Raw genomic sequence first — 27,769 nt, forward strand, 5'->3', positions numbered from 1 at the left:
AAGAGGGGAGAAGAGGAAGTGGCGAGGACGCGGTGCCAAGCAGAGAGGCCCACCGTGCCTCAGTCCCATCTCTCCAGCTGAGGGCTTTGATTCGCCTGATTGTCTCCAATATTGAGACGCACAATAAACACAACACTTGGCGGATATTTGCAATTCTAATCAGTCCCTCTCAACCGGCCTGGACAACCCGGCTTCGGCCCTCTGGGATATCACTCATCTGACTGCAAAATAATGACACAATCATCGCCATGGCTACGCTCCTTTTGCGTCCCACGAGCAGACACAGAGAGGATATTAATACAAGGGAGTTCTCGGAGGGCTAAATGAATCGGCTAAGAGATTAGTTGGGCTTCCAGGTTAATGAAAGTGCCATGCAGTCTAGCGTTGGGAGAAAGTTCACACGCTGCGCCCCCCTGGCCGCGAAATGACTGGCAGGTTCCCACTTGCCCCTGCGAGGGCACGCTGCGGCTTGATTTCGGTAAACCATTTCCTGTCAACATCAGATTCCGACTAAGTGTTTAGATTGTGAGGAAGCATGTTGTCTTGCCGTGTCAATGCTATCTGATTTGAACGTGCCGGTGCGAGCCGTAATATGATCGTTATCTTTTGAAGGCCATGTAAAATTATTTGCTTTTTCGCTGCAAAATCAATGCCAGTGGCTTTATCTTTTTTTCAAAACAGCCCTTTAAAAAGTCATAAAAGCCCATCTGCAGGCTTTTACGGCATGTTTTCATTTACTTGACAACATGATGGGAGTTGATGTGCGGGCGTAAATGAGAGCAAAGCGACGTGCAATCATTCCAATTTGAGTAGCCCGGATGTATTTGCTTTAACACTCACTCAGAAGGTGGAAAATTGAAATGCATTTCAGAAAATAACTGGCACGTCTTATAAAACTGGCTATTTGACTTGCAAATGATTTGGATGATACATAACAGCGACTGTCTGCCCTCATTTTCAAGCAAATACCTGCCTTTGCACGAGTGTGTGCGTGCGTGCACAGGCGTGCGAATGACAGGCTGTCAGTGAAAGAGACATTATTATCTGCGTGATGTGTGTGTGAGTGTTGAGCAGGTGTGGGGTCACGTCACTCGTAGCGAGCTGACACCGTGGACAGGAAACATTACTTTCTGATTTCCCTCTAGAGGGGAAACACTCTTGTCACATTGTGCAGTGCTGCTGTTCAACCTCTTCCAAAAGGTTATTCCAATATGTGCGGCAGCTAAGTGTGCCACCCATGACAGATACTTATCTAAAACCCCTTTTAACAGAGGCCATTTCTTTAAAACAACGTAATGACTTTTTTTTTTTTTTTGGCTTTGTTCTGGCCTTGAAGAGAAGAGTTCTGGTAAACCTCTCCCTTCGCGTCCTTAGCCTTTGACTTTTTCTGTGTTACAACAATACGAGGGGGTTTAGTTCAGTGTCCTGCGGTCGATCTGCGAGTACGCTGATAAGAGAAGCTGATGGATAGGTTTAATCAGCCGAGCCCAGGGATCAAGACCGAGGGACAGATCAATCAAATGCTCTGTGCTTTATAATAGAAGGGGCTTTTATCACACTCACAAGGGTATTTGCTCACTATTTTTTATTGTGGGAAGGGACCTATTTTGGTAGAAAGGGGCAACTATACAAATAAAGAAAGCATGGGTTCAAATCTGTGGAGCTCATAAATTACATCAAGGAGCTAAACTAAAAAAAATAAACTTTCAGACAAATTTCTTGACGTGATAAAAATAAAATCTATTAAAGGGATTAATTCCACATGAGAGACAGTGTTCTACCTAGTGATGTACCCATCCGATACTCAATATCGGCGCCGGATACGACTATTTTTGGACAGTCAGTGTTTTCAGTGCCTTTGCGCTTTTTGACTGCAGTAAATCCAAGCAGTTGGAAAACATGTCTGCTGAGTGTGACAATTTCTCTTTGGAAAATACAGATGGTGAATGGTAACAGAGCATCGTGTAAACAGACTATGTATGGAGGAGGTACCACTAGGGCTCACTTCGATACTAAAAATAATATTAGCCATATTTTTTCTGGATAAAAAATTTGGACATCAGTTCGGTATTGGCAAAACATTGCTGGAAAAAAAAATCGGAAGACAAAAAAATAGCATCGGGACATCCTTAGTTCAAACTAGGAGACTCTTTTTGATAAACAGCTGCCTTTGGTGTCTTAGAAGAAGCTTCTTATCAGATCATTTGAGTGACAGGTCTATTTTCTGTTTACTCTCAAATCGTGATAGTAAGAGACAGTTACACATGTCCTAGCCAATTCCAGACAAATTATAGTTGATCTTTCTGGCCTCCTTTGGATGGGAGATCTTATCCCAGCAGACATACATTATATGTCAGTGGGTTTCTTGAGGCCTTATTGAACGCCAAATTGACTGATGCAATCACAGACACACATCATTAGGCTCATTAAGAGTGAATGCAAAAGGGGCGGATGGCCTGACTGCTGTAGTCTGATAACACTAAGCAGGCAAGATGCAGGCTGTCGGTATTAAAATGAAATGAATAGCTTATTTGAAACCACGCGATTCACATTCACACCATTCGTCTGCGCCGCGATAGTCGGGTGGATCACGGCCTCGTAAAGAAGCTCCATGTGTTGTTTTAGGAAGCCATTACGTACTGGGCCATCTCTATTACAAGGGCTATCTGGTCGTTATTACCGCCATCTGTAGCGTGCACTTAAATGTTAATCTCCGCAAACCAACCACAGCTGACTCTTGAGCGCGCGCTCGCATCCACGCCACCTTCTGTTACGAGACGAGTCCCCTTGTACATTCAAACGTAACTCGACAGCTGTTTGGTTGTCACATTGCAGCTTTCGGGTCAACGTGTTTACTCTTAGACCAGTGGTGTGGGGGCGCAATCTCGCAGAGGTTGAACCCCGACGCCCGTGGAGCACAATCTCGCCGCCAGGAATCCTCACTCCCTTCAAAGGCTCATCACGGGACGCACGTCTAATGCGGAGGGAAGGCCGCTTAAAGCCTCAGCCAGATATGCTGCTTTGAAGCGACTGCTGCAGTCATTCCAATAGGAGAGAAATAATTTCCCTTTTCGCTGCCGTTTCATTTTGCAAAGGGCGCATCAGTCCACTCTATTTGGTGTCCTCCTGTGGGCCGTCAACTGGAATCATGCCACTCCATTCCGGAGCAGGGCAACGGCAGGATATTAAACTACAAGCACAGGAGTCTCCCCCGCAATAGATGTGTTTACAAACAGTTTTGTCATTTTCGAAACAGATTACGCATACACAAAGAAAAGGGATAGCGATCGCACAGACTTTTTAGGACTATCTGTCACTGATTTTAAGTCGCACCAATTAAAAACTACACAATTAGGGGGAAAAATATATAGAAGGTTGAACTGGAGTAGAAATCATATTTTGAGGGGAATTCTATCTTATGAACAAATAGAAGAACAAAGGCGGCCAGGTGTTCAAGTGGTTAGCGAGTCACCCCCGCAGTTCTAGGGTCGAAGGTTCGACCCCAGGTGGGTCCTCACTGTGTGGAGTTTGCATGTCACCCCCCGCGACCCTTGTGAGGATAAGTGGGTCGGAAAATGAATGAAAATAGAACAACTATGCATGATAGTAAAAGTAATAAAATGCTGAACACTCAATAGGTGTCTGCTAACATAACATAATTATTAATTTGCCCCGAAAGATTAAAAAAAACGATATCTTCCAATTCACGATTTTTTTTGTTGGGTTAAACTAGAGCGCCTTTCTCATGACTGTTCATCTGGAGAAAAAAAAACACGTGTATAAGTAACAGACCTATCCAGACTCCCCCCCCCCAAAACAACTTATAGTCCGGAAAGAACGGTAAATACACGAGAAAATGCAGCAAATGAGTTCCAAAAATCAGCAACACGGGCCAGACCCAGCATGGATGAAGGGACCATCTGCAGCGAAACACTTTTATCTCAAAGACAGAGGAGTGGAGGAGTGATGTGGTGGTGCAGCCTGTCATGTTGCACAGTGGGAGACAGATGAGCAGAACAGTTAAAAGTAGTCCAAGTTTTCAGTGCAGGAGAAAAGAAGACTTTCAGGGAGTGCGCCACATAATACGACAACTATTCCAAATCAAGGTTTACATTACTATCACAGTTGAGTCAGGCAAGTCAAGCGAACAAGTTTGGGTGCAAAACGTCAACGTACTACATTTGGCGGGTGCAAGGATGGAAGATATTGTGTTTGCTTTAGCAGGGCCTTCACTGCTATTTCCAATATAGCGGCGATGAGAGGCTTCCACGGTCGTGCACATCATGGGGGTGAATAAACACCCATCTAATGAGAAGCACATGTGCACGAGATGAAGCAGCTTCCTTCATAGGAATAGGATGAAATATAGACGTGTGCCCCACTGCGCGGCAATCACCGCCATAAGAACTTGGCGAGGGAGGTGAGGGGGGCGGTGGGTGTTATGGAGGAATAGGGGGCACCAGACCCCCGACACGCTCTCTCACTCAACACACACACAGCTGCCAATATGGCCGTTCTGGAGCGGATTCACGAGGAAGCCCGAGTCTGACAGTGACATCTCCATTCAGTCTCCCAACGTACAAGGACGCACACACACACAAAAACACTCTGAGCACTAAAGACCGTGCGTGAGTAGAAGTTCAGCCCTGGGGCATTTCAAAAAAATAAATAAATAAAACATTTTCCCCACCGTTGGTCTTTCTGGAGTTTTAGCATGGCATCATGGGAAGATTAGACTTTAGAGTGCCCTGCTATCTGATGTCATTGTTGGTTTTATGTTGTCTGGAAGCCTTATGGAAGTGGGACCTCGCGGCAGGCCCGTTTCTTTCTAAACAAAACGCTCTGGGTTGTCTTTGTGATTGATAGCAGGTTCCTATTGTATCTGTCTGCTCTGGCGGCATTGCAAGAAGAATTAGTTGGACAAAAACTCAAGGAAAAACGTTCCACATCTGACTCCATCAATCAAGTTGGCAATCAAAATAATTCAATTAAGAGACTTAAATCCTGCTGGCTCACGAGTCTCTGCTCCAACAGGCCAGAGACAAACTCAATTTGCTGACAATCCATACATGATAGCATTAGCTCCACTTTAAGGCTCAAATGTTTTTTCCATTACATACATTTTCTAAATACCCAGGGACTTTCAAAGGAAATAGCTGAGTTATACTGTTTACTCAAAACGCAGACAATTCAAGGAATAAACTAAACAACAGCAACTTTGGTCAAATTGCACACAGGCGACCCGGACGTCTAAACTAATTTGCCGATTCTTCCTTCAGAAGAAAGACTGTTGTCGAGAGATGACTTGAGAGATTTATCTCATCCATGTGCTAAACGGGTATGCATCACAGATGTATGCTTGTGGGAGCCCGAGAGGAGGAGGTTGCAGAATTTGTGTGTAATTGTCTTTCTCTGCCGTTTCCGAGGTGTGAAAGGGAATGCGGCCTTGCGCTGCGGTGTCCCGGGGAGCGCCGATTGAAGCGTCAGTCACAGCTGCCACACAGAGCCCCGGCGCGCAGCAAATCCCAGGACCGGCCCACGCGGGTAAAGGGGCCGGGCCCGGGCCTGGGATCGGCGGGAGTCCCATAGCCCTTTTCTTCTAAAACCTCACTAACACAAGGGGGAGCGCCCCCATGCTGGGAGTTTGCTTAGAAAATGCTGAGCCGAGACTTGGCAGAATGGGTTAACAGAAGCATGCATACATACACTCACATCGATGTAACTCACATACACACACACACACACACAAACTCAAAGGCTGCAGTTGTTTGTAACGGAAGGGAAAATGAGAAAACATCGAGAGGGCGAAAGAGGGGACAGCAGCTAAATTACTGGAGGAATGACTTTTTTTTTTGCTCAGGGGCCTGGAGAGCCTAATGGTGGCAAAGTCCTGAGGATTATACACTGTGCCATTTCCATGCTCTCCCTAATAGTCTCCATGTTCTGCCTCTGTATGCCATAGATGGATTATGATGCTTTATAATTAACACGAGTGTATGTGCGAGTGTGTGTGTGTGTGTGTGTGTGTGTGTGTGTGTGTTGCAGGGGACGGCGGCTATCGCAGACCACCCATCTACCATGCCGACACACTTTACTGAGGGGGATCCATTGGGAAAAGCAGACTGCTATACCATGCTATTCCATGACTTTATCATTCCATCATTCTATTATCTTACCACTCCATTCAATTACACTGCCACTCCATTAGTGTACTCATAACAGTGAACAAAGAGCTCCATGATGATCATTGATGAGATGTTCAGAGCTCGTTTGGCGCGGCCATGATTCATTCAGTCTTCCAATACTTACAGTCACATCTGAAGTCGAAGTACTTTGCTGCTAATTACTTTCTCTTTCTCTTCAAGAGCGCACAAGTACCCAGAAAAGTTCTATGCAGGATCATCACGATCACTTTACCATTTCTCTATTGACACTTAAAGCAACATCCGCATTGACATTTTGTCTTTAAAATGATAAATATTCAGATATTTATTTAATCATATATTCGTTATTGCAGTATTTACCAAACAACCAGTATTTTCCAACAAACAACCTGTTGAAGTTGTTGACAACGGCACAAGCTTCTGTTGACTTCCTGACTAGCGTTTGTTTGACGACATCACAATCTTTCGTGTTGACCACATGCACGCACCAACATTTTTCATCATAAACATTGAAATTTTTGAGTGTTTTTGGAAGAGTACAAAATCCTGACACACCCACACCTCAAGATAACGGTCAGGATTATCTTTACTGCCACCCAATAATTGTCGGAGATGACCTTGGTTATAAAAAAAATGACTTTTTGTGGACTGGGATTTAGTTAAATATACTGTATCATTGTGGTTTTAGTGTTTTTGAGTCAATGTCTGGAGTATTAGATGTATGGAAATTCCTTTTGGTTGGGTGTTTACTATTTAAAACTCTTTAAAAATGTATTTCTAAATTTGAAAAATCCTTTTTTACACTAACTTGTGTATTTTTAGGCCAGGAAATACCATGTTGATACTGATAACTGTAGAAAACCTATTAATCATAGTTCATATAAGAAAGTTTCATGTGTTCTGTTCTGAATTAATTCTTTGATAAATGTAAATGATTTAAATGACTTAGCAGCATAACACTGGACTAATGTCTTTCAGCATGACCTTTTCATTTTATCTTTGTGTGCATTTTGGAAAAAGCTCCCTAAATTCCTTCAAATAAAAAGTGTCGAGTCCCCTTTTTCACACCTCGCCAACCTTGAAAAAAAAAGCTACAGTGTTTCCAAAGGTTAAAAAAAAAGTACTTTCCAATGACTGTTCGACTTTTCTAAGAAGGGCCATGTAAGTTAACATTTTCGAAAACAATTTGTCCTTCCAATGTTTCCTCCCTGGCCGCCGCAATTCCAATTCCCCTCAAGTCCAAGAGCAACGAATACCAGCGTCCCCACAAAGGTATTTGCGGTGCCGCAAAGTGGAGGAAAACACATCCGTCCCCGCCCGCGGGCCAACGGCGAGCGGTGACGTCTGAAAGGACGTGCAGTTGCGTGGCTGCCTGCGAAAGTTGCCGGCCCTGCCCTGCCGTCTGATGAGGTCTGCCTCGGCTTCACAGACGGACGGGCTCTCTCTCGGAAAGTCGATGAAGTCAGTCCGAATGAGGAGGTTACGAGTTCTCCAGTCGGAGCCGCGGGGGTAATGGTTTTAGAGATGGCTGTCACCCAGATCCGTTCCACTGTCCAACACTAACGCTGATCTCCAGCAATCCAAAGCCCCCTCGCTTTTCAATCGCTCAACTTCTCTCCCCGTGTCCCCCTGCTTCTTTATTCCCTCGCCTTCCACCTCGTACTGACACATGGAAGTAATCTGGGAGCTGTGCGCCGGTCTGAAAGGATGTGTGGTTGAGCCCAGGGCTGTGTTTCAACGCTCTATATTAGCTTCCTTTCCTCTGCCGCTTAATCCCCTTCATTTTCATCTGCGCCTATGTAAAAGAATTAAAATGGCAAACAAAGGACGACTTTGCGTATTCAACTTTCTTCCTACTTCCTGTAACTCCGCATACCGACATTTTCAATTAATTCAGGCCGAGCAAAGACCGGGAGACGGGTAGAAACGTTCCGAGGGAGATTGGCACCGACGAGGCCGATGGGAACTTCCACCCACTCCGTGCCAGCCCGGCTCCTGTCTAATGAAGGCCGTTTGCTAACTAACCAACAGCCTGTAAAGGCAGCCACTGTTGAGCCACTCCACGCTCTACCTCGACACTTTCACGGGGGCAAACTGGCACACTCCTCACACTTCCTTAATGTTCTACTGTGGCTGAACAAAGAACAATAGCCAGGCGACGTTCTCAAGCGCTCGTTTGCTGCCTGCCATAAGCTTACACTCGCCCCTTTCACATGCGGCCATCGTGTTTTCTTTACCGAGAGTGTGAACTTGCACAGTAGCAGAAATTGTACTGACTTTAGGCGTTCCAAGTGGCCCTCGCAGTGCAATTAAAGCAAATTGGCAGGTTTTTTTTTTATGGTCGTTCTACCTTCTCAATAATGTGAGCGATTGTAAAGAGTTGAGGTGTAGTTTTATGTGCGAAATTCAACAGCCAACTGAGAAGTGCGCCAGTGTAAGGGCTTGGAGTTTCTATAATGGTCATTTAGGGGATTCTAAAGTGCCATGTTATTGCTGTTCCAAATATTTAAGATGTCTGCATTTAGGGCATCTGTTGATTTAAATGTAAGCATACCACAAATCACAATTATCACCAAAGTGACAGTTATATCTAACATTGGAGTTATGGTCTCTTACGGATGGCCATTATGTCGGCCAACCCATTCGAATAGTTAACTAATTTGGCTGCCATTGACGATGCTGAATGTCCAAGCAATTTTGACTGGATGAATATTTATTAATTTGACGGTCAAATTGGATTTGATGTCTCACGCCGTCATTAGTAGTGAATGTGAAGCTGCCATGATAAATTGACTAGTAAATTGAAGCCATTGTTGACATCAAACTTTTTCAAATTCTTTAAGAAAATAAAAAAATAAAAAAATCTCACTTGTTTTCTTTTATTAATTAAAAAGGAAAAATCTTGGGATTCTCTAGTTTATTTATTAGGCTCTAAGTATTTTCATCTTTAATTGATTTATATAATTTAATAAAAAGAAACAAAAAAGGAAATTATAATGACTTGTTTATTTAGTTTTTTAATTTATTTTTTTTATATAAAAATGGGACAACTGAAAATATTCTCCATATTTTGTACTTTTGATCTTTTAAGTTACTTTGTTTAAATAAAAAGAGCAACAGTGAATATTTTCCAATATCTGGAGTCCTTCATCTTTCTTCAAGGACACAGATGTTTCATATATACATATTATTTTTCAGAAAAATATCAAGTTGATGGAACATGATTTACTTTTGCGGGCCACACCAAATAATGTGGTGGGCTAGATTCAGCCCCCAGGCCGCTAGTTTGATACCAATGGTGTAAAATGTTAGTTTTGTTTTTCATAAAAAGATCAAAATGTTTTTTACTAGGAACTGAATGTGACTGACAAAGCTGTTAGTATTAAAATAAAAAAATAAAAAAAGTCAATGTGTGTGCTTGAATGACGGCGAGACGGACGTATAAAAATCATGAATGACTTTAGTTTTGGCTCTTGATCATTTCAATTAATGTTCTGTCCATCAAGTCATTAATCTGCGTTGAATCATGCCTGCAGAGGTCTGTCTTTCCGAGTCATTTATTACATTCAGCTGTTGTTCCAGTTGTGAATCAGTCCTATAATATGTCTTCAAAGAAATCCAACTGTAGCTCATGTCACGTTGGCCGGGTGGGAACACATGGCGTATGTGCAGTGAACAAGAGGGAGGTAAAAAAATATATATATATATATATATTTATATATATTACGTATATACAAAATGTCTTCCAAATGCAACTGATTTCAGAGAACCGAGTTGATCCGAACTGAGCTGGGGAATGTGCAACTGCTTGAATAAACAGAAATGATTCATCAATAGCACAGAAAATCAGTATGATCAGTTTTCAGTGACGCGGCAGCCAAACCGCCAGCGGATAAAGTGACTCCATCTGGATTGAAACCATGAGGGAAAAAGAAAACATTTTTTCCCCCAAAATATCCCGAGGAGCTGCTACTCCTTTTCTGGACCCAGGTGTCTGTGTCGTTCGTTCCGCGGCCCTGAAACAACAGACATGTCCACGCAGAAGTGCACGCACATAAAAGCAAACGCAGCTGTCGTCATACTGAGACACGGGGTGCCTTTACGGCAGTTGCTTTGGGAAAAGTATTTCTTATTGGTCGCGGGGCCGCTGTCCGGCTCCCGGAATGGGGCTCAGGCTCTAAGTCCTCTCTGCGTGTAATAAGATCTCTATCAGAGGGAAACACAATCAGAGTCTAAAGAGTGAGGTGGGGGCGCCAAGGTGCATATCGCAGGGATAAAGAGGCCAAGCAGGCCTCTGACCCTCTCAGCAGTGACCCGCACCACAGCCAGCGGCAAAAGGGAGTGCTTCACGCCAGCAAACCAATCCCATTCCCGAGCTTGGGCTGCTTTTGCTTCTTGTTCAACGGGTTATGGCAGTTTCGGAGTTAGTCAGTGAGGTTGTTTTTCTGTTTTTTTGTTGTCATTTAAATGTCTGTACACAGGAACATTGTGAACATGGATCAGCTCGAGACGAAGATATTCCGGTGTGGCTTTGATAAGAGACGTTGATTAGAAAAAAAAAAGTTAAGACGACAAGGTCCTTAAAACTAATTGCCTTGTTGTAAAAGCATTTTCCTCCTTTCCCTTATCTAGCTAATTAAGGCAGAAAAACCAGAACATTGAATAGAATTTCTACCTGAGGAGACAGCCAACAACTAAATTACCAGCATTTTTTACATGCTCCAAATGCTATTTTCCCCTTCAGAATAGTCAAAAAAAACATGCTCCAAACCAAGGATGTCAAACTCGGGTTGGTTCGCGGGCCACATTAACGTCAACTTGATTTCATGCGGGCCGGACCATTTTAGATATAATATTTAGATTTTTGTTAAATAAATGGATTAAAAGCCCTGAATATTCAGTTTTTTATAGATCTAAAACAATGTTAATTTTAGCTTTTTAAAAATATTTTTAGATTTTACAAAATGATTTTTGAACTCAACAGAAAAAAATGATTAAAAATTACAATTTTTGATTTAAAAGGGGGAAAAACAGGAAATTTAATACACATCTATACTCTTCATTTTAATTTGATCCTAAAACAGAAAGTCGGCACTTATGATTTACTTTCCCGGGCCACACAAAATGATGCGGCGGGCCAGATTTGGCCCCCGGGCCACCACTTTGACACATGTGCTCTAAACGAAAGCAGTAAACTGTTGAAAGTGAGTCAGGCAACTAAAGTCAATAGACAGCAACATTGCACGAGAAGAGACTCACGGCAAGAGAGGTAGGTGTGTTGAGTGTTGACCCTTATCGACACGAAAACCTCCCTTATGCTGCTTTTATTTTTGCGACCTTCAAAAGTCAGAGGCCAAAATATCTGTTCCCAAGCCTCGGCGGATTGCGAGTTCAACGCCGGCGCGCCATACTGTTGGCCAGCCTGCAGCCGTCGTCTTGCTTTCTTATTTCCGAGGCGTACGAGAATGTTCGCCAACCTCTCCCATCGCGCTGTTTGCTTCCCGAGCTGCGGCAAACACGCCACCGTGACGGCGGGTCATGAGGTAAATATTAGCTCGGGGGATGGGGGTTCCTAGAGGACGTGCAGGAGCCACTCGCAGCAACCTTGTCAGATTATCATTAAATTGACATCGCTGAAGAATTCCTGGGTGCAGTGTGTGTGTATGCGGGAGTTTTGGCCATACTGACAGGACGTGATCAGTCATAACAAAGTGACATTTTCCGGAGTAATCCCACTCAGCTAAATGAGAGCTAATCCGATTTGCTCTGATCAAATGTAACAGTCCTTTTGGTTTTTATTTATTTATTTAATTTTTGCCAGCCATGAGTTGAAGCATTCAACCTTCTTCTGCCCCACTTTGGCTCAAATTAAATTAACTACGTATCTGACCCAAAGTGAGTTAGTAAATGATCAATTAACTATCACCGTATTTTAGGGACTATAAATCACACAAAAGTCGCACCAGCCAAAAAAAAAATGCACAACGAGGAGGGGTGGGGGGAAAAAAAACATAATTCCAACTCTAGCATGGCCCAGGCACACTATGAATACATTTACAGTCAGGAAAAAGCTGTATTTGTTTTCCATACGCCGTTTATGCTACTTCAAATGAGACGAGAAAAATTCTCACTGAATGTTGAACACCTGTCTCGATGCCAGCGTTCAATCTGAACTTTTCCTAGAAGATGTGACTGCAATCTATTCGACACGTTACTAACAGGCCCCCCGCTGACTCGGCCAAAGCAATGCTCAGGCTTTCCCCTCCATTGCCTCGAGTCGTGATTAATCTACAAAGCAATTGAATCCAGAAAAGTTTTTAATGATCACAGCATTGATTAGCCTCTCTATCTTGAAGTAAAAGTCTGACTCTTTCATACAAAGCACTTTTGTCTTGATGTATCTTCCTGTTCAAACGCTGAAGGGAAAAAAATCAATTAAGTGGACTTCAGCTATTGATAAGACGGGCGCCAGACTTCTAACACATTAAAATCTATAACTAATGGAGCAGCGGCAGCAATGTGAACATAAACGTAGGCACACACCTAAATAAAAATAACAGGGCCAGCCCGAACTGCTTTCCTATACATGGGCTCATAACTCATGGCCTGTGGGGAGGTGCTGGTATTGTTATATTTGGTGTCTACGTGGAACAGTGTGCAAGCAGAAGGCTGTATTAATTTATTAGCCGAGGCAGCAGTTCTCCCCAAACTGGGAAGAGAAAGTAAGACATCATAAATCCAGATAGGTCACCTGATAGTGTACTGTATAGTACATTGCCGTGTTATCGCAGAAGGCTGGTATAGGCCTTGACACAGATGGATTTACGAAAAATACAAGCGATGCTGATTGCCGCATATGTATTCCTTTTTTTTTATTGGCCATCAGACAGCCCGCTGACGGATATGTTGCAGAAGAAAAACAGGTTTGTGTGTTGTTATTGCCGAGCCTGCAAACGGCAAGATAATTGTCTATTGTTTTCAAAGCACACAGCAGCAGAATAATTAGATTGGGGGGGGGGGGGGGGGGGGGGGGTTGCTAACACTTTGCCGAGCGCCTTATTGTTACACCGTGAACTTTATGAAATATTTGGTCAGTGTGGGGAATTGACATGGAGCAGAGTGAAGAAACAGATGGAAAAATAATCTTTGACTCCCTAAAGCAGCACGGCTAGTTTTGAAGCTATTCCCTTCAGGTGACATCAACAATAAATCAATAAATGTAATAAATGTCGCCCTTTTGTATTTGTCTAGAACCAACTGAGGCTGTTTTAATGTCTTTAACGTATCGGACCGGGATTATTGCTTCTGAGGGCGCGGACAAATAAAAAAGTGACGGGTTGTCGTGCGGCCATCAGGGTCCGACTCTGACCTCACGCACATTCTGTATACATTCTGTACGTAGTATATAAATACACCAATGAACAGAACTAATATTCCTTCTACCCACTGGCTCCACAACAAGCTCTTATGACATGTGGCATTTAAGGGATAAATAAATTCTGGCCTCACTCACTGCTGAAGGTCAGCGCTCTCCCTCCAAGCACACAAATACAGAGGCTATTTTTGGTTTTTGTTTCTTTTGACTAAATTTCCACACTCGGCGCGTGCGATTCAACACCACGCAAACACAGGAGTCGAGACTCAATGGGTGATAATTGCTACCAGAACGTATTTCATTAGAAGCAGTCTGGACTCGCGTTGCCGTGTTTTGAGAATGAGAACAATAATAGGAACTTTTCCCAGGTGCTTGCATCGGAGAACCTAATCCTAATGGCGGATTTCTCTGAATTGACGACCCAAACGTCAACCTGGCCCACTTCATCTCCCAAGTGGTTAAAACACTTATTCCCTGGCTATCTGAAACCACAGGCTCACACATTTCTATGGATCAGTGTGCAAGGGTGCAAAGCTAACCACCCAGGAGTTAGTGTTCGGAACACCTGGACCAAACTTGATCCATTTAGCCAGTTTCTCCCTTTCCATTTGTATGCTGACGCATTAGTTTGATTCCAGATCCTGTTGATTACAATTGGTGGGAAGTGAGTGAGATTTTTTTTTTAAAGAACTCCTACATCGCCTTGATTGGAACCAAAATGTTTTTAATGTAGCGTGTAAAGGTGGATGTTACAATTCATTATAATGAAGCATTTATCATGGCGCCTGGAGTAAGATTATGTTTATAATGAGTCAGCGTGTAGATCGTGGTTGAAATTAATCAAGGCCAAAAACAGTTACCAATATTTAGCTTCAGCTGTAAATAATTGTCAGATTTCACACAACAGTTACACCAAGATTACAAATTGGCAAGTTTTTTTTTTTTTTTTACAGGATTCCTTCATTATGCATGCACTCGAAGAGTCAGAAATAAATGAAAGTTGGACACTTACCTGGAATTTTGCGAGTTCCAAACGATGGCCTCCAGAGATTTGGCTGAAAGTAGCAGCGTTCTACACATCAAGATAAAGATCCAGAGGTAATACTTCCAACAGCCCAGTCCTGCCATGCTGCTGAATGTACACTAACACACTGACACACACAAAGTGGGAGTAGATTGGGACAGGAAGCCCAGAATGGACAGTCTTTAGGAGAATATGGGCCTCTGGGAAGATGAGCGTCGGTCAGTCTGGAGCATGTGACCTGGCTATCATATACATGTCCTTGTGGCCAATTTGGTGAATTCTAGTCCAGGCTCAGTGTCCTTGACTGAACCCTGTCTTTAGGTGGATGACAAGTGTCCCCGATGGCCTGCGTCTGACGCAAAAGCGGCGAGCGACCTTCTCGGCGAAAGAAGCGAATTGCAAAAAAAAATAGAGGCAGGTTTCACGGCAGGGGGCGTCCAATCAGATGGCTGTTCCTCTCGCTCAGTCTATTGATACCTGTCGCTACCTCCACATCCATCCATCAGTCACAAGTCCGGCTGGGGGTCCGAGATCTCCAAGTCATCCCGGGGTGCGCTGTCACTCGTGGGTATTCTTATTGCGATTGAATTGAGTTTCTATTGTAAATATCCCTCCGGTCTCCAGGGGTTGCTCGGCGTGCGTCCCCGTCGGATCTGCGCTCCAAATCGGACACGCTCCTGGATCCAAATTAAAAAAAATAATGATAAGATTTTTTTTGTTTAAAAAGAAAGAAATTCGTGCAAAATAAAAATGAGAAAGGCGAAATCTGCTCGCTCAGTGAATCCAGCCGCTTGCTTCCATGCCGGTGGATTTTGTTTGCGCCGTGTCCGAGTCGCACTCACACCGGCTGCTCCAGCCTGACTGTAACACGAGCTCGAGCGAGCTGTGATTAGGACCCGCCCAACGCACGTATCAACCAATCACGTCACTTGGTTCCAACTGGATAGCAGGAAGTGATGGCATCCGTCCAGAGGAGACCGAGGGGGGGCTGCTCTACACCCCTTCTCGCCCCCCACAACCACCAGCAGCTCTCGACCTAAATTAAAACGGACTTTGCTATGAGTTTTCGTCATAGCCAAACCGTTGCTTGTGACAGCCCGGTGGACTTTTAAACTCTGGCCTCTATAAATCACAAGACGCCGGAATATCCCTTTAACATCGCCCCGTAAACATATCGCCAACGTTGACGCTGAAATAAATCTAACCGAGTGACTATCATTTCTATGTAAACAAAACGTCTAAATTTGTATCAGTCGGAGTGTTTGGAATATTTCTTAGTGACTATAGGATTACAGTGGCAGTTATTCTGGTCCATTCTTTCTCTTCTTTGAAGGCAATGGTGATTAATGGCCTCTTTGGATCTCTTTTCGAGTTGTCCCCTTTTGGGATAATGAACTGCATGAGAACTTATCCTCCAGTGTTTCGAGACAATAGCAGGCCGGTAGCCTATAGTCACTGCAAGCCATTCATTCACCGGAGAAGAAATGCTTGACACATAATTGATCATGTCCATGTCTGTGCCCCCTTTGTGAGTCTGCTGTGTGTGTTTAGTTTGGAAGGCGCGACGAGAGAGATTCGACTTGTTGTCGAGCCGATTTGGTCAAACAATACTGCCCCCTAACGGCGATGGCTGGAACGTGAGGAGAGCATGCAGATGTTAAGATGCCTAACCTAAAGAGGAATTAAGAATATTTTGGGAAAGAGGCGCACAAAATGAATTTGCATTTGGGGAGAACATAGTGAAATGAGGGTTCTGTTTATTCAATAGTTTTCTTGCATATGCCTAATAGGGTTGTGGTTTTGTTGGTGACGAACGCTGGGAATGGATAAGGATTTTTTTTTATTCTAGTTCTATCATATTTAGGCCTGGGTCTTAAAAAAAAGGCAGAAACACACATCTTTAGGCAAAATATTTTTTGTTGAGTTAGGTCTAACAGGTGTTTTTAGTCAATCATTCGAGTGCGGAATCATAAACGTCTCTATCATGCCACGTTTTTAAACTATGGTTTATCAGTTTTCCTAGTTGGGGAAAAAAGATACTGTACTTAACATAGGTGTTGTCTATTCCAAAGTTGTATTTGGTGGTAGCTACACTTTGGAGAGAAAAAAAATGGATGTGCTAGAAAAAACTGACTGCAATCTTGGAATCCGCGTGCCAATATTTAGAAATCTAACTCAACAGATTTTCTTTCATCTAATTGTTCCCCAATGTAATCCATCCAAATTATGCAGGGTGGGGTCTCACCCTTTGTGGTTGGAGTCAGCAAATGTCTTTAAAATATGATCCAGATTATCTATTTACATTTTCATGAGAAAAGTATACATAAGCATAGAAGCAGCTCACGAGTATACCACATCATGAAAGAGACGGTGCACTCATTGGAATTAATGGGTGAGGCTAACTGGCATTTTTGATGACTGACAGAAGTGACAAGATCCGTGCAAAGTGTTTTGGAGCAGACAAATTACACTAACATTGCACATGAATAATGAGCTTTTATACAAGCAGACTCCCTAAAGGCAAATAAATAGAATATTGCATGTTTTTTGAAAGAAGTAAAAATACAAAACGGACACTATCCAAATACCTCTTGAACTAATTATATCGACATTTGGTTTTAACCTGATACCTCTGCAGCACAAAGTCTCCGATGGACACCTGATCTTTCAGAAAGCAGCCTGCGTAGAAGAGCTTGAGGTCTACCACAGCCTGCGCTAATAGTGCAATAGGAATAAGACTCTGAGGCGTTAACAGTCGACATCTCACACTATACTATGATCAAGCCATAGCTGGGGATCAGGATCCCTTTATTGGCCAAGGACAATATCACGCCAACATATACTGTGGGAAGTAATGAAAATGAATGTCGAACCGGCAGCGTTTACCATGACACGTGGCACTGGAACAAGAACAACAAGTCGTTGTATCCATTTCTGGGGGATTATGGAAAGAATGTGAAAGATCTACAGAAAAACACTCTGGCTTAACACAGTCTGATGTGCTTATAAGGAAAAAGAAATGTGTTGAAAGATGCTTTTAGGTTCCTCTTTCACACACACACACACATGCAGACGGGAGAGAGAGAGAGAGAGAGAGAGAGAGAGAGTCACCTATGAAATGGTGGCATTTGCCAGTAATGAGGTCATCATGTTAATGTGTATACTTGGCGGTGATTAGTGCATCTATTAATAGCCAGAATTCATTCGGAAGCCGCCGCAACAACCAGACATGATTTTAATCGCGTGTTAATACGTTGAAAATGTGTTTCCGTTCTCCTCCTGACGCTGACTGAAACGGAGGCATTCTTCATTTTCCTCCCTATGAACTCTGCTACCAAGGACAAAGTCCCCCCATCCAATCTGATATTTGCACTAAACAAACATGGAAACCATGACATCATTTCTGGATAAGGCAGCCAACACCCGAGCCAGCAACCTCAAAGTGAAAATAAATCACAGTTTAAGTAGCCTTCTCTTGCTTTTAATCTGCCCTTAATGAAGTCTGGCACATTTCCCTCCGGTGTGTCTCCGTGACAACGCCGTGATCTACGGGCCAAGCTTGGGGCGCGGTGGGCCGTAGTCTCGGCGCGAGTCAGGTCTTTTATCAGGCGGGGCGCGGACGCAGGTATGAGCCCAACCCTTCGGCATGCACGGGGTCAAGTGGTTAACCCTTTTTTTTTATCAGGGAGAGGACCAGTAACGCGTTAGTCCGACGTTGCTGCCGTAATCAATATCCAGCAGCCATTAACCACGGAGACGACATCCTCAAAAACACACTCATGTGCCATCTGTCTCACGCCGAGTTAAGTGTTCTCTATTATGGTGGCGGATACACATGGTCATAAACAACATGGTTTCGCTCCAAACACTGCGCCGTTGAAACAGTGGGAAAACTCCGTCGAATGTAAACGGGCTATTTTGGACAACTCAAGTCGTTTCATTCCGCTTTGATTCGACTGGAACAGCAACGAGGCCAAACAAAACAGTCGAGGCATCCGCAGATGTACATTTCCTGTTTGTGCTGTGCTTGATTGCCGTCCAGACATCTTCCTCCTTGCTCACTTCCTTCTCCGTACTTCCCATCTCGGCACTGACGGTGAAGTACTGATTACAGGCAAATAATCATCTGTGATAAACATACGCTTATTGGAACATCCCGGTTGGAGATGGAAGCCTCCCTCCCCACCCTTCCAAGCATCCTCCTGTGTCATTTCACTAATCAGATCTGATAGCAAGCCCAGACAATAGATGTTTTCTGTCCAACCATTTTGTCTACATGTAAACATACGGGGGCTCTTGATAGCGATCCTAATTAGCGGATGGCTGGGGTCTTTTAATCTTGAAACACCGGAGCTCCCCGCCATTTTTGCTTCTTTCATTTCGGAAATGATATTCAAGATTACAGCAATGCAGTGGAAAAAAAGAAAAGAAGAAAAACACTTTCAAATGCTGGCAGGTGGGATTGAAAGAAAATTGCTGTGAAATATACAAACAAACAGGGAAATCAAAAAGATACATTTTATCTTTAAAAAAACAGTATAGTGCGTTTTTTTTTTACTCCAAATCTTGGTAGAAGTTTTTTAATTATTTTATCTTATACTATGATCTAAATAGGAGTTAATGATGAAGGCTCCTTCTTTTCCCATTTTCTTACCTTTTCTGTTAAGATTTGAATCTACACTAGCATTTTGGCAGTCGAACGTGTTGACTACCGAGCTACTAAAAATAGTTTGGAGAAATTCCTGTGCATTAGGAAAACCTTATTTCACGAGGATCTTAAAATTTGTCCTGGAAGCTAAACATAGATTGGGCTTTCAGCTATGTGAAAGTACTCTTTTTCCTGTTTTTAATGATACAATTATGGCAACCACAGGTGCCAGTGTTGTACTTTAAATGTCACTTTATAAAACGTATGTGCACATATATATTTGTGCTAAAAAGTCATTGAGCTCTTTCTTTTGTTCTGGTATTATAAGTGGTAATATGTCAAACTTACTGTGCAGTTAATGTAAAAACACTTCATTTATATAAAGAAGATAGCCGGTCTATCTCCGTCAATGGTAGCCAATAAGTTAAGTCAGGGCTCAGATTAGATTTCAAGAAGAGAAAAAGTCCTTTGAAACTGAATATAACAAATCCAATAAACACACGTTTTATTAACTTGCTGATTATTTGTAAGCGTAAACTGCATTTTGTAGGTCTGTGGCCTAGGGGGCTTAGAAAGGAGTAAAATTGATGGAGACTATATGCCAAATGCCTGCCTGGAGGATATTCTGTCCATTCTAATAGAATTACAAGCTTCTGATAGTTGCATCTTTTCTCTAGGGCTACTCGTCTGTCAAACATTAGGTCAGACTCAGCGCCAAGACGGGTGGTAGAAGGGCCGCAGATGAGGGGGATTGAAGGGGGATGAGGGCACGCAGAAGAAAACGTCTGGAGAGGTGCCTCACTCGCTGCCAAGAAAAGAAGGCAACAAAAGTGAGAAAAGGGGGCTGAGGGAGGAATGGGAGAAAGAGAAAGGCTGGGAGCTGCTGAAGGAGAGTGAAGTGAGTGAGTGGAGGTTGGGCCTGAAAGAAAAGGGAAAGAGTGAGAAGGCTACAAAAGGGCTGCATTTGAATCCTCCCTAATTACGCCCTGCGTGATGGACAGGACCTGCAGACATGTCTGCCATTCTTGTTGAGTGTGTGAGAGAGCAACACAGCGTGTGTATGTGTGCGTGAACGCGGGGACGGACGGACGGTGTGACCATGGCAGGGGCCGGCCTCGAGTAGAGATGTCTACTGCCAGCAGCCTGAATGGGACAAAGACCTGAATAGAAACTTCAAAGCGACCTCTCGGAGCCCCCCGCCTCCCCCTCATCGCGGTCCCTCGCCCGTTCGATGGTCGACGAGCGCGTGCGTTGGGATTCACGTGATGATTTCCATCCACTCCGTGCATTTGCAAACGGGGCTTATTTCATGGACGTGTATTTTTCTTACTCATGAGCACATTGCAGGATGCAGGAATAATTAGAGCGGAGGATCTGACTCATTGCCCCCCCCGCCGCCCCCATCACACCCTCCACCCCCAAAACCCCCGCCTCCCCGTTTCAATTCGCTCCCTATGAACTGAGCGCTGGCTGTCTTTGGCAAGACCAGAAGAAAAAGGAGCCCACAGAGCGAACGTGGTGAAGACGTGATTGCCGCTAAATGACACAGAGGGGATTTAGCATCTAATTTGATCTCGCTCCTTACTGGTTTTGGCGTGTTTTATAAGATCTTGCGGTGTGAGTCATGTAATTATTCCACCGAGCGTGGGCTTCTGATGAACATCCACTTATCTCTACTTTCTCCTCTCTGCCAGCGAGTGTGGGAATAAACAGGAAGTGGCGAGGGTGAGGGCCAAGCCAAAAGTGGAAAAGATAAGATTTGTGTGACTTATGTGTACGTGTCCGTCCATCTTGAGTCCACTTGCACCCGTCAAGAGTCAGGTCAGGCTCCAAAGCTCATGGGATTAACATTTCATTGTCGCTGCGTGGTGTCTCCGACACGTCCTTGGTGACATCATCACTCAGGAGCACAATGATTCATCTCACTTCACTTCTTAACTGAATTCAAGAGCCATTATAGACCACCTCTAATCTGAGGAATGAATAAAGTAGCCTTATCAGGGGTCTTCGTTACCCTGGCAGGTGCAGTATAGAAGCCCCAGGCGGCTTTGATCACATTACTTACATGACAAGCTGCAGTATAATGGTTCTACTTATATATATTTCAAATCCTGTCATTGTGCTTTTCTATTAGATCTTTCCACCAGCCGTCAACTGCTCCTGGAAAAATACACTTCAGAAAATCCCTTCTGAGATAACCTTATCGTAAGATACGTTATCCGTCACGCCGGTGATGTCATGTGTTTTCAGTGCGGTTATAAATACAATGGCCATAAACATTCCTTTGCCTACACAGTACACCCTGAAAATGGCTAAACGGGAGGAAAAACAGATCTTGGACACATTAGCTTGAGGAAAAGCTGAAAAAGACGAGATAAAATCCGGAAATTATCGTCTCATGTCAAATTATGTTGTAATTCTCAGTAAAGTATGGCAAGGTAAGTTATTGCTGAAAGGGGGTGTCTACAAATTAGCGTTAAGGGGAAAATAACATGAGAAGTAAACGGAATAAAGTAGAATCACACAAAAGGAAAAATACAACAGCTTCACCGTGAAAAAAGTTAAGTATTTTTAAGCGTAGTATTTGCAAATCCCATTCAACCCAGATTCATTTGCCTACATTACACTACAAACTTATTCACTACAAATGATGTAAAATGTTCACAATAGTTATCAAAATTGATTTTATTTTATTTTTTTAAAACACTTATTGACGGGAATACACATGGTCATAAACAACATGGTTTCACTCAAGTCGTTTCATTCCGCTTTTGTAAAAAATTTTTACTGGGAGACAAATTTTATTTGTCTGTTAGAATAGTTGCTGCTAGGACATCTATTGCCGTCGATGGCAGGCAAAAATTTAATGTGCTACCTGATGACTTATTTTTAATTTTTTAATCAATTTTTTGCTTTCATTTTGAATGTGAATTTTTTTTAAAAATCTTTCCCAATATTTGCAAGAAATATAGTAGTTTTCATCATTGTGGCATTATCTATCATAACCTTTGATGTGTGTGCATTTTTAGTCAGTATATGGAGCAAGTTTTGTTGAATGCACAGATTAGCAATAGCTAGGGGGTTAGTGTTTGATAAAGGGCACTTACGTAGTTGATTGTGCTGTCAAGTTGCGGACGTGTCAGGGTATTTGTGTTTAGTCCATTTCAGAACAGATGAACTGCTGAGTTAAAATTATTATGCCTTTGTTTGATATTACACACACACACACTTGAGTATTCAACAAACGTGTGCCAATGATGTCTTTAATGATGTCATCACCATATTATTCGTAAAGTACAATTATAGAGTGATGTCATCTTCATTAAAAACACACACACACACACGATAAATTGTGTTATTTAGTTTTGGGAAAACCTGGAGAAGGCTATAGTGGATTTTCATTTATTTAATTATGAAAGATGATTTGAGATATGAGTGTTTTGCATTGGAAATAGACATCGCTGAATTAGCAGTGGGACTTTTTCCAGAACAAATAAGGCAGAAATCGGCATTTTTCCTGTCTTCTACTAAGCATGATTTATTTTATCATTCTTAAGGCTTTTCTCATGTTATTAGATAAATATTGATTCAAATAATGCATACTTGAATACTATTGGTAGTTTCTATAATTGCAAATAGCAGTGGAAGTGGGGTGATTAAGCTCCAGGTTCCAAATTGGACAGCTTGCTCCCGCTTGTTTGTCGTTAAATTGAATTGTTTTAAGTCTTACGGCTTATTAAGGCCAACGTACTTTTATTGAAGCCCCCCCCTAAAAAAAATCAATCAATCTAAATTGTTTATTGTATTTTAAATTGCGAAAAGAGAAATGGGCTATTTAACCAGAGATTGTGGGTGAGTACACCTCGGGGATCTGGAAAAAGGAACAAAAGTACGCTGGTTGGAACTCTTAAATCTAAAGGTGTCCTTGTTAGTAAGCAGCTGAGGGTACACAAGCACACTGAGGCTCACCATCAAAGCATTAGCAATTACTCCCATGCTCCTTCACTCTGGCATAAATCTGCTCTTATCTCCATTCGCTGCAGGATCTGGGAATATCAGCCTCAGCATCTGCTCCAACTACAAACCTAGCCTCTAAAAGCACAACAAAGTGGCTCTGCAGGCATAAATAAAGGCGGGAGGGACACCGGAAAGAAGAGGCGGCAGCCAAGGAAGGAGCAAAAGGAAGAAAAAAGGGTGCGTCCCCGCTTGTCTTATTTGCCCTGAGCATTTTGGATCATTTATTTTCTAATCCGTCCATCAGCGGGGCTGTTTTCCTTAACTTTTAGGGACGACTCTGTTTCCAAAGTGGAATAAAGTCTTCCCTGGACGTAAGGATGAGTCCAAAGGGAGAGGTCAGCAACCTCGGTTGGGCTCAAAGGCTAGAATTGAAGAGTGGTTGGGGGAAGATATACCCGTGAAGGCCACTGTGTCATATTTATGACAGGGGGAGAGCTAATGGTTGTCTGTAAGGGGATCTGTGAACTCAACTGAGAAGTCACTTCCTAAGGGACCACTTACGAGACAACGTTTTCCCTGAAAATGGAAAACAAAAGTCTTTTTTGGAGCATTTGTTGATACAACAGATGAGTTTCAGCGGCTTAAAACATTTAAAAGGCGGCCTGAGATTGAGCGTTTTGGAAAACAACACAGCTATTGTTTCCATGTAAACACAAAGGACATTTTTCTGTGGGGGGAAAAGAAAAAAAAAGGAGTCGAAAATTGATCAATAAATGTGTATCATAAACCAAAAATGCCTTTGGAGATCATTTGTTTCTGGTTGACGATGGAGTCTGTGGTGCAATGGAATTTAGTTTATTTTCTACTTTATACTTTTTCAATTATTTTGTTTTCCTCTATTACATCCTTTTGCCATCTGTTTTTTTCTTTGTTGTTTATCGTTGTTTCGATGTTCTCCCTAGGCCTGTGTGGGTTTTGTCCGGGTACTCCGGTTTCCTCCCACATTCCAAAAAATGCATGGTAAGCTGATTGGACACTCTAAATTGCCCCTAGGTATGAGCGTGAGAATGAATGGTTGTCCGTCTCCCCATGCCCTGCCTTTGGTCCGGAGTCAGCTGGGATAGGCTCCAGCACCAAGAGAATGAATGAATGAATGAATATATCAGTGGCGGGCCGTCAGGGCCTTCAAGGCCTTCTCTGCTGGCCTAAGAAATATCTGAATCATATATTATATTTTGTCCATCAATACTTTCCAAATTGTCTGTTAGCTTCCTTTCATTGCTTTCCCCCCCTGGTTGCACTGCTTCCAGATGTGTGTTTTCATATTGAAGCATTTAACCAATCACATTTCAGCCATTATTTGTTGCCAGGGTCAGAAATATGCCTCAAGGCCTTCACAATCAGTTCTGCAGGCTCTGCTGCATTAAACAAGTGTCGATAATTAATTAAATGCTGCTAGGAAGTGGATTTTACCCGTTGAAGGCGCTACGAGAAAATGCACGGACCCCCACTGAAATATATATAGTGCTAAACCAGCCTACCATGAATGTTTTCGGGATGTGGAAGAAAGCAGAAAGCTGAATTACCCAGAGAAAACCCACTCATGGGATGGGGAGAACATGTAAACAGGTTAAAAGCATCCATTACTATTTAAATCAGGGCTGCCCAACTCTGGTCCAGTCTGTTTTCCATGACTCCCTCCACTAACGCACCTGAATCAAATAATCCGGATCGGTATGAAGCTTCCGGATAGCTTGCTGATGAGATGATCATTTGATTCAGGTGTGGTAGAGGAGGGTGATATGGAAAACAGACTGGATAAAGACCCTGGAGGACCGGAGTTGGACACCCCTGCTTTAAATAGGTCAATTTCTTACATGTCAACTTTTAAATATAGCTGTCCACTATAGTGACCACTGTTCCTGACAAGGTTAATGCTAGTATTTCATTGTGCTAAAATAGACTGTTGCTGTCAAATTGTTTCCACAGAATGTTGAGTGAGTTTATGGATTCAGTTTTGAATACCACTATGATAGCATTCATTCGGATTTATTTCAGGCATGCACAGTTCACTGCCCAAACAAACCACTCCCAATCTGATCATACTACAGTTTCCAGCACACACTGCACACAGGAAGCCAACATTCCACACCCATTGGTGAACTTTGCCGGTGTGGTAAATTCATTTACAAGAGCCGACCGGACATGACATAAGTTTTCTCCTCATCAAGGCATCTGCTTTGTCCATGACTGAGATGTGCTAACGTGATAATATTTGACTACCAACTCACCTTTCAGAAATGAAGAGGGTTCCAGCTTCCAGCTTCCAGCTTCACCCTGAACTTCCTGTTTGCGTTACTTTAGTTCGGGTCAGGTTCGGTATGGGAGGACATTTGGATCTTAGTTTAATTTTTAAAAAAAATAAACATGTACTTTTCTGATTTTCAAACATTTAATAATAGAAACTATAAAATCTTAGTTTAGTTTAGAGATTGATTGTTAAAAAGTACACAAACATGATACAAAAATAATTTTAAAGCAAAAAATAATTTATTTTTGATTAAATTTGCTATATATATGTATATATGTATGTATATATGTGTATATATGTATATATATGTATCTATGTATATATACACACATATATATACGTATATACACACACATATATATACACATATATACGTATATATATACACACATATACGCATATGTATATATATGTATATGTATATCTATGTATGTATGTATGTATGTATATATATATATATATATATATATATATATATATATATATGTATGTATACATATATGTATATGTGTATATATATGATTTCCTCTCATGACAATTGAATTTAGTCAGGAGCTGCATCTTTTAGTATTTTTCATTTGAATTATATCAAATTTGAGAGAGGTGACAGTGTAAAATGTCCTCCAATTCTGGAATGAGCCAGATATGGCTTGGATGTCATCTCGAGGACCAGTTGTATGGGTGTGAGCTTTCTGCGGCAGCATTTGTCGGCAGTGCCAGAAAGGCCGCCTTCATGTGGCTGAGCTCAGCATACAGCTGGTCCACTGAGAGATGAATAATACTACCTTCAGCAAAGCCAGTTATTTTGAAAATCATTATGGGAAGAGGAGGGGCAAGTCCTCAGTGGTGTCATTTTAGTCCAGTGTGGGGGTTACACAGCCGTGCGTTTTATTTGCGGCCACTGACGGCCATTGACGCCCAATCCCCTTTGACTGGGAAGGCAGTGATCATTTGCCGGCGACCTTTCATCGGCACTCAGCAAATTGAGATTAAGTTATCGTCCAATTGCTCCCAAGCTTCCCAGTCAAAATCGATTGGACGTCTACACCCGTCAACGGCAGCCAATCAGTTAAGATTTTGTCGTCGTCCGATCGCTCCCAAGCCTCCCAGTTAAAACGGATTGGACGTCAGTCACCGTCAATGGGAACCTATTTTGTTGTGTGAACTGTTGTTTTTCAAAAAGTTTGGGTTGCGCTCACGACTTTGAAATCTCGAATTCCACTTTTCTTTCTGTTTATTTTATTGACCAAGTAGTTTGACTTGAAACAAAATGAACCGACATTTAGCAGATGTAGTTTGTTATTATTATTAATTAAGTTTATTGCTGTATTAAACCCCGCCCAGACCACATTGAAGAACACACAAATGATGAGATTCCAAAAATAATTTTTCGCCACCTCGACATTCTCCGTCTAAGACATTTTTTTTCATCCTTGCTACAAAGTGGGACCCCCCCCCCTTTGGCTCAGGGCCGGAATGAGGACTGGTTCAATACATGTGACTGATCATCCCATAAAACGAGCTAATTTAAGAACATCCAGAAATGTGCTGAATTCTGTAATTCTTAATCCACAGAGTATTTCTTCAAAAGTATGCCACAGACAACCTGGATCTATTTTAATTTGCGAGGGGCGGCGCATAATAATTCTGCCTTAAAGCCTTTTTATTTTTTCATTCTTTTGGACTACCTATATCCAAATGCTACACAGGAAGCCCAGAAATGAGATTCAAAGACTACCGTGGTGTGGAAAATACTTGTTTTACCTTGATGTTTGAGTCAATATTTGCCATTGTTAACCCAGTTTGCTGGAAGGTAGATGTTTCCTGCCTTGTGATCAAGCACCGAATTGCTCACCTTGTGACAGGAGCGACGCAGGTGACAGATGAACGAGCCTCCCAACTATTTCGGGGGGGCTGTTTATTCTGCTGACGCTGACACTCGCTCACATCTTTCACCGTGACCTCTTTCTCGCAGCCCCTCTCCTGGCACCTTCCTACCTTCCCCATCTCACGCTACGATGTTGCCGCGTGAGGCCATCCGACGTTACTCGTCAGTTCAAAGCCCACGCGAACCCCCGGAAAGGACCCCCGGGTCACAAAATGTGTTTTTTGAAACAAAATGTTACAAGTAAATGTTATGAGGAAATACCTCAGCTCCAGGTGCTGGGATGGGGGTCGTGGGTGAAAGGTGAGGGGTCACCCACTGCCCCCTTAGGGCTGCGTGAACCCTGACCTCGCCGGACTGATGAATTGCGTGCTAACAAGGACCAGCTCTGCCTTTCCCCGTGCC

The 27,769-nt window shown here is 42.7% G+C and overlaps 1 protein-coding gene across 1 annotated transcript in view; it reads right to left on the bottom strand.

Moving 5' to 3' along the window:
• The window catches only part of LOC144082689 (ephrin-B1-like), a 67,631-nt gene extending 52,221 nt beyond the window's left edge, over positions 1-15,410 (bottom strand). Inside the window, exon 1 of the mRNA XM_077609977.1 lies at positions 14,552-15,410. Coding sequence (XP_077466103.1) covers positions 14,552-14,667 — 116 coding nt within the window. The 5' untranslated portion in view covers positions 14,668-15,410. The remainder of the gene's footprint in view (positions 1-14,551) is intronic.
• Between the last annotated feature and the right edge of the window lie 12,359 nt (positions 15,411-27,769).

The sequence above is a fragment of the Stigmatopora argus genome, chromosome 9 (assembly GCF_051989625.1).
Source record: "Stigmatopora argus isolate UIUO_Sarg chromosome 9, RoL_Sarg_1.0, whole genome shotgun sequence".
In the NCBI taxonomy this organism is placed as follows: domain Eukaryota; kingdom Metazoa; phylum Chordata; class Actinopteri; order Syngnathiformes; family Syngnathidae; genus Stigmatopora; species Stigmatopora argus.